Source organism: Podarcis erhardii (assembly GCF_964252035.2).
Source record: "Podarcis erhardii genome assembly, chromosome: W".
Taxonomy (NCBI): domain Eukaryota; kingdom Metazoa; phylum Chordata; class Lepidosauria; order Squamata; family Lacertidae; genus Podarcis; species Podarcis erhardii.
The window spans coordinates 22,905,811-22,918,855 of NC_138506.1; the positions used below are offsets into that span (position 1 = coordinate 22,905,811).

At 43.1% G+C, this 13,045-nt stretch overlaps 2 protein-coding genes across 2 annotated transcripts in view; one reads left to right on the forward strand and one right to left on the reverse strand.

Annotated features, from left to right (window-relative positions):
- LOC309333228 (putative CENPB DNA-binding domain-containing protein 1) overlaps positions 1-13,045 on the forward strand; it is a 387,332-nt gene that overhangs the window by 171,933 nt on the left and 202,354 nt on the right. The gene's annotated exons all lie outside the window — the stretch shown is intronic.
- LOC309333175 (inositol polyphosphate 5-phosphatase OCRL-like) overlaps positions 1-13,045 on the reverse strand; it is a gene marked incomplete at both ends in the record, with an annotated part of 71,861 nt that overhangs the window by 24,181 nt on the left and 34,635 nt on the right. The window contains 1 exon segment of the mRNA XM_081846575.1: positions 12,428-12,537. Within this exon segment, the coding sequence (XP_081702701.1) occupies positions 12,428-12,537 (110 nt within the window).

Genomic DNA, 13,045 nt, shown 5'->3' on the forward strand with positions numbered 1-13,045 from the left:
ATGGCACACCACCAAATTATGATCCTTCCCAAAAGCAATGGGCCCTGTTATTTTTGTTCAGACACTATTTTTTCAGTGATCCAAGCTTCAAGAAATGTAAAAATACCCTTTCTGGCACCTGAAATGCTGCCCAAAGGAGCCTGCCGTTTTCCGGCTTCGTCACTACATGTTCCGCCTGTCCTTTTGTTTTCCCCATTACCACAGCAAGAGAAATTAAACTAGCAGGCCTAGGTGGCTTCTTACAGTTGTCAATAACCACAATAATATGTAAAATCATGGATGGTGAGGCTCAATGGCCACAGAACATACTCCACCAACAGAAGCAGTATGGCTTGGAGGAGGGGAGTGTGCTGTTGCACTCAGGTCCTGTTTGTGGGCTCCCCAAGAGGCATCTCATTGGCCAATGTGAGAACAGGATGCTGGGCCAGATGGACCAATGGCCTGATTCAGCAGGGCTGCTCTCATGTTCTTATGCCCTGGCAGACTCATCTTGAGAGAGCACCAAGTCTAATTCCCAGACTTCCTTGACACAAACAGGATTCTCATTCAGCCTGCTGCACCTTTCAATGAACTGCAACACCGGTTATACACACCATGAAACAGAGGGTGCTGGTTATCAGGACAAATGTGGGGGAAAGGCTGCTTGTGGAAAAGGAGCCAAAACATTTCCAGAGACTTTGAGCAGGGATGGGTTGAGGAAGACAACATATCACAGCCTTGCATTTCACAACTCGCCTAGCAGCCTTTGGCAACCCGGAATTCCATGCAAGCAAAGTGAGCAGGTGAAGGAGAGCTGGATCTCTCTCTTCCTCCGTGGCTTGGTGTCCATTCTGGCTGCAGAGGAAAGGAAGTCCGTCCAGCCCTCAACTCTAGCCCTCCTCCAACAGCTTGCTTAGCAGAAAGCCATGTTTTTATTTATTTTATTTATTTACGGCTATTAGCCCATAAAATATGTACAAACATAAAAGCACAGAAGCATAAAAACCAATACATCTAACAACAGAAGGGGAACACCACGATGCAAGGGTGGGTCATTGAGCAGTGACAAGTAACAGCTTGGGGCCCGGAAAGATCCAAGGGACGGTTCACAGAAAAAGGAGAACTGGAGACGAGATCCGTCATGCACTCTCATCATGACTGTCCGATTAGTTTTTGTTGTTGTTGTTGTTTTTTGGTGGTTTTTGTGTGTGAGATAACCGCATTCAGGAATCTCGCCACCTGCAGAGTTACAGAAGGATCTGTATCCTGCAAGAGCAGTGCGGCATGTGACCCAACAGGCCTGCCAACCAAGCGCAGTAAAGCAGGACCCAGGAATTTAGTCCTAGCTATGCTATGTAAGGGACAGTTGAACATTATATGAGGAAGAGATTCAATTGTTTTCCCGTCACACTCACATAGCGGAGACACCAAACCCTTGGAAAATCTGTAGCTCAACAGGTTCGATGGAAAAACATTGAACCTTGCACGAATAAATGCAAGTCGGTGTGGTACAGATGAAAGAGATGACATGTATGATGGAAGGCCAAGTGGTGGGGTTATTCCGTGATACCTGGGGGAGCAGACACCCCCACCCCTGGAGAGGTTGTGTTGATTTTCAATGTCTGCTAATCTTTGCTCAATAAGGCTTTTGGCTGAGCGTAGGTTCATCTTTAAGGAGTCCGCTGGGGAAATTCCGATGCTCAGAAGTTTGGCATGGATTTTTCCTACCCACGGGTTAACAAAGTCATCCCGCCAGAGGCACTGAAAGAGGTAATGGTTGGGAAGCCTATGCCAGCTGGACAGCCAATAGCCAAAGACTCGCTTCCAGATGACCGTCTCCAATGATGCAATCCTTAACTCCAGATGTATGGCTGCATTGTTCACACACATGGGGAGTTTCAGGAGGCGACGGAGAAACTGATTCTGCAATGTCCCCAGCGATGTTAAATTGGACCCTGGGGCCCAGAGCGGGGCAGCATAACAGAGGGTGGAAACCACTTTTGCGTGGTACACCTTCAATGCAGAAGGGATGTGGGAGGCTCCGTCGGCCGCAAAAAATTGGAGTAGAGTGTAAAGTATTGTTTTCCCTTTGTTCAGTAAATACTGTATCTGTGGCTTCCAGCTTAGGTTATAGCGAAAAAAGACTCCCAGGTATTTAAATTTGAAAACCTGTTCTAATTGGACTCCATCTAACTTCCAGCTGTAAGTTTTCCGAGACCTGGTAAAGACCAGTACTTTTGATTTTCCATGATTAATTGTCAGGTGGTTGAGTTTGCAATAAGCCGCAAAAATCTTTAGAGCTCTGCATAAACCGACCCTAGAGTAGGAAAGGATCGCTGCATCGTCAGCATATAAGAGCAGAGGGCAGCGAAAATCAGCTAGGCGGGGGGCATGAATGTTGGCTTGAGACTCACTCAGAAAGAGCTTCATGTCGCTAATAAACAAGTTGAAGAGGAGTGGGGCCAAAATGCAGCCTTGGCGCACTCCTCTATTTATTGGGACCTCATTGGATAGGTCTCACTCTAGCCGACGACCCGTGGTGTAATTGGGTTATAAGCCATAACAGCCTTCTATCTATGCCCCATCTCTCTAATTTCTTCCATAGACAGTTTCTTGGGATACTGTCGAAGGCGGCCTTTAAGTCTATGAAAGCAACACATAGGCGCCCCCGACTCGGGGCAGAATATTTTCTGGCAAGATGATACATAATTACCATATGGTCAGTGGTCGAATAATTGTTCCTAAAGCCCGCTTGCTCATGGCCAATCAAGTTTGAGTCGTATGCCCAATGGGACAGCTTAGACAGCAAAAATTTTGCATAGATTTTCCCGATGATAGACAAAAGGCTGATGTTCCGATAATTCTCTGGGTCAGCAGGGGGACCCTTTTTATGGACTGGTACGATCACGGCCTCCTTCCATGACCTAGGGATAAGCCCCGTAGAATTAATTGCATCAAAGACTTTGGCCAGAATTTCAGCCCACCACCTCGGTTGCGCAACAATAGCCTCAGCAGGGACTAAATCCGGCCCAGGGGCTTTGCCCGTTTTCAGATCTAGTATCAAGTTCATTATCAGTTCTGGGTCGGTAGAGGGCCACAAAGGTAGATGGTCGGCTCGGAATTCCGTGGGTGAGTTGGATTCCTCTGCCAAAGAGAAATATTTACTCAAGAATTGTTCCCATGTGGGCGCAGGGATAATCGCCAGTGGGTACTTCCTTCCTCTTTTGTTTATCAGAGCCCAAAATTCCTATGGTCTGCGGGATCTAGAGGCCGCAATCAAGGCTCGCCAACGCTTTTGGTACCACTCGCGTTTGGCCAGCTTTAAAGTCTGTTTGTATGCTCTTTTGGCTTGTAAATAGGAGGGTGGTAGAGCCTGGGCATTAGAGTTTTTGTATTCATTATAGATAGAATGAAGAAGGGATCTTGCTTGTTTGCAAGAGGTGTTAAACCAAGGGGCCCCAGTATTGCAATGCGCCACTTTCGCCTTTTGAGGAGGTGATGTAAAAAAAGTGGTAAGGTTTGTTATAAGAAGGTTAAAAAGTTTCAAAACCGAATTGAAATCTTGTAAATCAGTAGTTATTTGAGGTAGATAGGCAATGATTTCCCTATGAAAAAATTCCTGGTATTTTTGGGCCACAGCCTCGGACCATTTGATCCCTCTTATTTTGGTCGATGATGAGGTTTCCAGAAGGACTGAGTGTTTATAGTCCTTCTGGCACCGGAACAATGACAAAGTGGTCACTATTGGAAGGTGATCACTGAAATGTTGGTTTTCAACTTGGAAGGAAAGTACATTAACGGCCAAATTTGCAGAGATCAAGAAGTAATCGATAACACTGTTAGATGCTAGTCCCAGGTGAGTAAACTCCCCCGGTATGTCGGGGGGGAAGGTGCCGTTCAAGAAGACTAGATTCAGGCGAATGGCCATTTGGTAAAGAGTCACTCCTGCTTTGTTTACTCTGTTGTCCTTTGAAGTTCTAATTCTGGCATGTTCCAAGTCAAAGTTGTCCAAGCATGGGGGAGTCCACCATTTGGACTTGGTTAGTGGGTCCCAATTTGTGGCAATACGAGCATTAAAGTCTCCCCCAATTAAGGAGTACGAGTTAGGGCATTTAGTATGACATGACAATAGGTGATTTTCAAATGATTCCCATCTCCAATCAAGATCAGGTGCAGAGCCTTCAGGGGGGAGATAGACATTAGTAATTAATAATGAGGACTTCCCTTCTGCGATCAGTCCAGATAGAGCAAAAGGCGGGGAAGCCCGTACCAGAGTGAATTTGGCGTGAAGTTGGAGTGAGATCCCAATCAAAAGACCCCCTTTGGGGCGACCACCTTTCAAGGAAGGGGAGGCCGGAAGTGTTAGAAGATCGAAGACGTCTATGGTAATCTCTTCCTCATCCCATGTTTCTTGGAATAGGATGATATTAAATGAATTTATGTACTTCCTGAATTCGGGATCTGATTTTTTTGGTTCTCCAACCAGCAATGTTCCAGCTAAGTATTGATAATGTCAGATCCTTGTGCTGTCCCGGTAATTGTCACTTTGAGTTGTTTAGTAGGTTCTTGGAGGTAGAAAGAGGACCCATAAAGAAATCAGTAATTTTAGTTTGTGCGGATAAGGTCTTCTTCTGTGTTGATCGAATCCATGATTTGGTAACATTAACAGGCAGGGAGGGCTTTGCCGGGGAGGAAGAATTAGGCAAAGTTAGTGAGGTCGGATGCTGTTCATTGAGGTGAGTAGTAGTAGGTCGTTGATGGGCTATACTAGTAGATCCGTCAGAGTTGTCAGTCTTAACCAGGGTAGCGCTAAGAGGTGTTCCAGCCATCACTTGTAGTTGCTGCGCAGATGGAGAAGAATTATCACGCAGATGTATAGAAGGACGTGAACGTGGGGATGGTGCATGCATAATCATTTCCTGGTGATCTTCAGACACGGTAGATTCTAGCTCTGGCATTGAAGCAAAGGATTCATCAACTTCCATATTTTGATTGGACATAAGGTCTGAGACGGGAGTGTTGAGTTTATCGACTTCCTCCACGGTAGAATGGTGCTGTTGGTCAACAGGTGACTGCTGATTCAGATCAGTAGGGGGTAACAAAGTAGCGGGTTGAAAGCTTGTCAAGGCATTTGATGGAGACGCCTTGTGGGACGTGGAGCGCCTGCTCTCCTCTCTCGTCGGCATAGAGGGGTCCCCTTGCGATAGGAGTCTTTGTTTGAGTAGATCCAATCTGTCGAGAATAGCCTGCTGTTCTTCTGAAGGGAGTTTTGCATAAGAGGAGATAAGATTTCTCTCTTCAGGGATATTCCAATCTCCGCTTGCAATTGGATCATTCCTCAGCGTAACTAGATGGACACTTGGGATCGCAGGTGGAACAGGGGGTAGCCGGCTAGGTGTTTTTTCATTTATAATAGGGACAGAAGGAGGTAACGAGCATTCATTGCCGGTTAAGATGTTGGCAAAAAGAGGTTTGACACTCGTGTCCTTAAAGACTCTTGTTGTTACAATCTCCCAGGCTGCCAGCCGGTCTTTTTGTCTTGCAAGAAGATGTGGGATCCTTGCAGACTGGAAGGAGAGCATAAATTTCCTTGGCCAGGGCGTGGCATTTAGGGGTACTACAGATATAAGATCTATCTGGAAAAAAGGGATATTTAGCAAATCACGTAGGTACCCTTTAGCCATCCTCAGGTTATTCCACCTAAGTCTGGGGGCGTCACGGGAAAAAATGGATAGACATATTTTATTAGGTTGAAAAATCAAGGATTGCTTGTTCCTTTGGGGCAGTGGCAGCCTGCTTCTAGAACCCTTAAGGTGAGATTTCTGGTCATGTTGTCTCTTTAAGGCACTTACAAGCTGCACAGGAGATTGATGCAAATTAGATAGCTCAGTTGAGGAAGATGGATGAGTCAGAAGGGCTTGTGAAAGTTTATTCAAAGATAAAGAAATCCCTTCCAATTCCTTGAAAATGAAGCTTAAAGTCCTGATTACTAGTTGTATTTGATCAGGTACTGATTCATGGGCAGTTTGCCCTGATGCGTCCTATTTTAGTGACGGCGAAGGTGTAATTAAGGTGTCAGGGAGGGGAGGGCTTCCCTATGGCTTCCATCCCCCCCTGGATCAACTGGCTTTTCCAGCTCCCCTTGATCATACAGAGGCCAAAAGCGGTTGTATGTTTCGACCGCAGAAACAATTACTTGCTCTGTTTGGCTGTTATTGTTAGTACGTGGTGAGGGAGATTCAAGCTTTGACTGCTTTACTCTTGAAGGTGAACAACCTTTCTCAGCAGATCTTGGTCGCTTGCCGTGACCCATTTGTCACTGTCTCACTGACTACGGAGGTTAAAAGTAGAGATAAACGGAGATAAAAAGAGAACTTATCTTTTGTGGACACAACTCCTCTGCTACTCCTCCTCCACTGCTCAACATAACCCAGTCTTCAAGGCGGCGTTTCTAATCAGCAGCAGGCTTTCTCAGCAGAAGGTTTGAGTATCCTTGTTAATACGTATATTGGCCACGACTGGCCAACAGTAGAGATAAAACGGTTAAAACTTCTGACAGAGGTAAAATAATTAAAAGTCTAATAAAAACAGCTATAAAAACGGCTATAAAAGGCTGTAAAAGGCTATAAAAGGTTTGCAATCCAGGAGGGTTCACGGAGGAGAAGTTGTTACAGCCGCCATCTTGGAAAGGCTTCCATCTCGTTCTCATGTTTAAAATATATTTTTTACTGGACTTCCGGAGGCGGCGCGAACGGTAATGGCTGCCCTCTTCTAACCGGGAGAGGGAAGCTCCGCTGAGAACGGGTCGTCCGCTACGGCGAAGCGGAGATCCACATCGGAAAACCGCAGGCGGCAGAAGCCTGCGGTTTTGGGACCCGGCGGGCGCCAGGAGCTGACCCCAAAACGTTGAAGGAACCCCGTAAGGGGCTCCGGATCGCGGAGGGGGTAGCGGCGCTGAGGGTCGTTCCGCAATCAACGGAGCGAAGCCGCGTAGCTGTTGCCGGTGAGCGCTGACCTTTCTTCCTGAAATTTTTGTTTCGGAAAGCAACAACCCGTGAGTAATAAGGACTTTTAAAAAATCTAAAGACTTAAAAGTTACTGAATTTGGCTGAAAGCGGAGTGACGAAAAAAAAGGAAGTCCGTCTTCCGCTGCTACTGAACTTCAAAGCAAAGAGCAGGAGGAGTGGAGGCAGAGAGTGAACTTTTAATCTAATGGATGTGAGCACCCATTGAACTTCTTTTGAAGTAGAATAAGGACTGTAAGCATTGTGCCTATTTTGCTTTCTGAGGAAGAAGCTGTCTCTCTGCCACGGGCAGGGAAAGGAGAAACTGAGGAATTACAATTGGAAGATATGGCCTCAGGAACAACTGCCTCTATTTTAGAGAAAATCTATGAAAAACTGGAATCTTTGGACAAAAGAGTGGAATCTTTGGATAAAAAAGCCAATGAGCAAACATTTAAAATCGACCAAAACACAGAATGTTTAAATAGACTAACTGGACAAGTGGCACAGAATGCACAAGCAATTGGAGAATTGAAGGAGGCTGCAGGTGAAAATCGGAAACTGGCTGAAGATACCAGCCAAAGACTCGGAAAGTTAGAGAAAGAGGTAAGACCACTCAGTAAACAAGTAGGTGAACACCAGACCTACATTTCTATGATTGAACTGCGGAACAGGGAGACCAACTTAAGGATAAGGTTGGTACCAGAAGTGGAAGAAGACAACTTAGCTGAGTTTCTGACCAAAATATTTTCCAAGTCCTGGAACCTAGAGGAAAAAGACTTTAAAATCGTATCAGCTTTCAGGCTTGGAAGACTTATAAAGAAAGACAAACCCAGAGACTGTTTGATAACATTGAGATCAAAGGAGGAAAGGGACAAGATCTTGGGCCTGCACTATGGAAAGTCACTGGACATCTTGGACAAAAGAATTGAAATTTACAAGGACATTCCTAAACAACTTTTGGATCTTAGATCTGAGTATTTGGAACTAGCAAGATTGTTGAGGAGCAACTCAATCATCTTCAGGTGGGATTTTCCCCAAGGATTATCTTTCACTTTTAGAGGGAAGAAGATTAAAATTAGAACACCGGAAGACAAAGATAAGTTTCTGACTGCATACGGAGAGGACCTTCACAAAGGACTTGAATTACCCTCGGGGCCTGAACCACCAGGGGTACCTGCACCCTCGGACCCTGAAGACCCGGAGAATAAAGTACCACCCCCAGAAAAATAACCAGATTTATTCAGGATGTCTCTGCAACTTTTGAGCTGGAATATAAATGGCTGTAACATTCCGGAAAAAAGGAGGAAATTTTTTCATATATTAAAAAAGGAACAATTGGACATTATTTGTTTACAAGAAACACATGTGACTAGGCTCCATAGAAAAGTGTTAATAAACAAAAGACTTGGTCAGGAATTTATATCTTCAGACACAGTAAAGAAGAGAGGCGTGGTGATATATGCAAAAGAGAGCCTGTCACCTAAATTTTTATTCAAAGATGAACATGGAAGAACTTTGGCAATCGAAATACAACACCAAGGAGAGAAGATTTTGTTATTAGGAATTTATGCACCAAATGAAGGGAAATCGGAATTTTATAAGAAGTTGCATGAGACTATGCTGGAGTATCTGGACTATGACAACATCATTATGATGGGAGATATGAATGGGGTCGTATCAACTAACATGGATAAGTCACAAAGTCAAAATGTCACGAAAGATGGCAGACTACCAAAGACCTTTTTTGAAATGACAGACAATATGGACTGGATTGACATTTGGAGAATGAAGAATCCCTTGGGAAAAGAAGGTACATTTTTCTCTGAAGCCCAGCTGACTTGGACAAGAATCGACCAAATATGGATAACTAGAGGTCTGGCACCCAAGGTCAGGAAAGTGGAAATCTGCCCAAAGACCTGCTCCGACCATAATGCACTGAAAATGGACATGACATTATTACCAACCGGTTCCTTTAGATGGAAGATGAATGACAATTTGTTTAGAGATCAGGAGATTATTAAGAAGGCCCAAAAAGCTTTGAAGGACTACTTTGAGATAAACATGAATACCATGGTGGAAAAAAGAATTATTTGGGACGCAAGCAAAGCCGTGATGAGGGGGTTCTTGATACAACAGAATGCTGTAAAGAAAAGAACACAAAATGAGAGGAAAGATAAGATCTTGGAGAAAATTAAAGAGTTAGAGAAGAAGTTCAGATCAAATCCGAAGTCACAGCCGATTCTGAGAGAAATTAAACTCCATCAGGCACAATATTCTAAACTGATAAACCAGGAAATAGAGTGGAAGATTAAACTAATGAAACAAAAAACTTTTGAATCGGCAAACAAATGTGGGAAACTGCTGGCTTGGCAGTTGAAGAAGAGACAAAAGTTAAATATAGTCACAAACCTGGAAGTTGAAGGAAGAAACATCCAGAACCCCGTGGAGATTAGAAAGTGTTTTCAGAAATATTTCAAAAAATTATACACCCAAGGGCCGCAGGATGAGGTTGAGATTAAACAATTTTTGGAAAAAAATGGACTTAAAAAATTGTCACAAGAAAATAGATCACTCCTGAACAGTAAAATAACACGACAAGAGATCGAACAAGCCATTCAGAACATGAAATTGGGCAAATCTCCAGGGCCAGATGGCCTGCCCTCTAAGTATTATAAGACACTAAGAGACTATTTGATACAACCATTGATGGAGGTCAGTAATGAAATTATGGAGGGAAAGAAGGTGCCGGAATCGTGGAAGGAAGCTTTTATCACATTGATACCAAAATCAGAAACTGAAAAGACACAACTCAAGAACTATCGTCACATCTCCCTTTTAAATGTGGATTATAAAATATTTGCTGACGTTTTGGCAAGCAGACTTAAAAGAGTTTTAAATGAAGTAATTCATAAAGATCAGGCAGGCTTTCTCCCAGGTAGACACATGTTTGCTAACACAAGGAACATTATTGACATTTTAGAACTTTTGCAAACAGACATAAATACAAAAGCAGTGTTAATTTTTATAGACGCGGAGAAGGCCTTTGATAATATCTCGTGGAAATTCATGAAGGGAAATTTAAAAGAAATGGGAGTGGGACGGGGTTTTGAGAATGGAATAGATGCAATATATTCAGAACAAAAGGCAAAACTGATAGTTAACAATGTGGTCACAGAAGAGTTTAAAATTGAAAAAGGAACACGACAAGGCTGCCCGATTTCCCCTCTGTTATTTATTTCGGTTCTGGAGGTGCTCTTGAATCTGATTAGAGGGGACCGGTTGGTGCAAGGGATTCAGGTCGGAGCGAAACAATATAAACTTAAAGCTTTTGCAGATGACCTAGTTTTCACTCTGCAGGAGCCAGAACCTAGTACGAAAAGAGTATTGCAATTGATTCAAGACTTTGGTCGGGTGGCGGGATTTAAATTAAATAAACAGAAAACTAAGGTGCTGGGAAAAAAATCTGACAGACACAGAGTCAGAATGGTTTCAGAGAGAAACAGAATTAACTATGGTAAAAAAAGTAAAGTACCTAGGGCTAAACATAACAGCAAAAAATCTGAGTCTATTTAAGGATAATTATGAAAAATGTTGGTCTGAAATTAAGAGAGACTTGGACAGTTGGACAAAATTGAAGCTTTCTTTGTTAGGCCGAATTGCTGCTATTAAGATGAATGTATTGCCAAAGATGTTGTTTTTGTTTCAAACATTGCAAATTGTGGACAAGACGGAGTGCTTCCGGAAGTGGCAGAGAGATATTTCTAAATTTGTCTGGCAGGGCAAAAAGCCCAGAATTAAGTTTAAGATATTAACTGATGCGAAAGAAAGAGGGGGCTTTGCCCTGCCAGACTTAAAGTTGTACTACGAGGCCGCAGCTTTCTGCTGGCTAAAAGATTGGCTACTTCTTGAAGACACTGATGTACTAGATTTGGAAGGTTTTAACAATGCTTTTGGTTGGCATGCATACTTATGGTACGACAAAGTTAAGATCAATAAGGCCTTTAAGAACCATATTGTCAGAAAAGCAGTGTTCAATGTCTGGACAAAATATAAAGACTTATTGGAAAACAAAACTCCAAGGTGGCTATCACCTCTGGAAGCTAAGGCCCGAAAAAGACCCAATATGGAGGCCAAATGGCCAAAATATTGGGAAATATTAGAAAAAGATGGAGACAATTGGAAATTGCAGAGTTTGGAGAAAATGAAGGATAAAGTGCGAGACTGGTTACATTACGCTCAGATTAAAGAAGTCTTTAAAAATGATAAAAAGTTAGGGTTCCAGGTGGAGAAATCGAAGCTGGAAACAGAATTGTTAGAACCAAAGACTAAGGTATTATCAAGAATGTATAACTTGCTGTTAAAATGGAACACACAAGACGAAATGGTTAAATCGGCTATGATAAAGTGGGCACAGGACATTGGGCATAACATTATGTTTGAGGACTGGGAAAGGTTGTGGACCAATGGGCTGAACTTCACTGCATGTAATGCTTTGAAGGAAAATGTAATGAAAATGATATATAGATGGTACATGACCCCAGTTAAACTTGCCAAAATATACCATTTGTCTGATAATAAATGTTGGAAATGTAAAGAAAAAGAAGGAACATTCTTTCACCTCTGGTGGACCTGCCCTAAAGTGAAGGCCTTCTGGGAAATGATATATAATGAGTTGAAAAAGGTATTTAAGTATACCTTCACTAAGAAACCAGAGGCCTTCCTCCTGGGTATTGTCGGCCAGAAGGTGTTAAAGAAGGACCGAACATTTTTTATGTATGCAACAACGGCAGCAAGGATACTCATCGCTAAGAACTGGAAAACTCAAGATCTACCCACACTGGAAGAGTGGCAGATGCAGCTGATGGACTATATGCAATTGGCGGAGATGACTGGCAGAATCTGAGACCTGGGAGAAGAAAGGATTGAAGAAGATTGGAAGAAATTTAAGATTTATCTACAAAAATATTGTAATTTGGTTGAATGTTAAGAAGGATGCTTGATCATAAAATAATTGGCCACCACTAAATTAGATTGGAATCTGATGATAAGTGAGATTAAGGAAAACATAAACCTTTTGGAGAATTGTTAGACTATATTTAAATGAGCGGAAATAAGATTGTAAACAAGATGATAAATTGCTTGAAAAAATTTTTAACGATGTAAGTGGGAGCAGGAGACGTGAGGAAGTCCAAAGAAGTTATGAGATTTTGTTATGATATAACTAATGTTGTTTATTATTTGTGCATTTCTTTTATAAAAAAAACCTTAATAAATATCTATAAAAAAATAAAATAAAATATATTTTTTACTAGCCTGCTCAGGAGGATGGAAAGGCAGGACACTAGTAGCATCTCAGCAGACTAGGAAAAACAAACAAGCCTTGCAGAAGAATGATTGAGAGGACTTACTTACAAAGGCTCAACTATCAAGCAGGCGCTTACTTGGAGTTCCAGCGATCTGTTTTAGAGTCGAATTTGTACGTTGGGATGAACTTGATCTCTTCCTCTGTGAAATCAGCAAAAGCTGTCTTTTGGGTACGCTGAATGTTTAGCTAAAGCCAAAAAGAAATCGCTTATCAGCAGAGAAGCAAAAGACCCCCTGTTGCTTGACAATGGAGTCTATTAACAGCCACTGTTGTGCTGGAAGACCAAGGTGAAGTACTAGTAGGGTAAAGGTAAAGGGACCCCTGACCATTAGGTCCAGTCGTGGCCGATTCTGGGGTTGCGGCGCTCATCTCGCTTTATTGGCCGAGGGAGCCGGCGTACAGCTTCCGGGTCATGTGGCCAGCATGACTAAGCCGCTTCTGGCGAACCAGAGCAGCGCACAGAAACACCATTTACCTTCCTGCCGGAGGCGTACCTATTTATCTACTTGCACTTTGATGTGCTTTTGAACTGCTAGGTTGGCAGGAGCAGGGACAGAGCAAGGGGAGCTCACCCCGTCGCGGGAATTCGAACCGCCAACCTTCTGATTGTCAAGCCCTAGGCTCTGTAGTTTAACCCACAGCGCCACCCGCGTCCCTACTAGTAGGTTAGCCAGGTGCAAAAAAAGGGGTATAC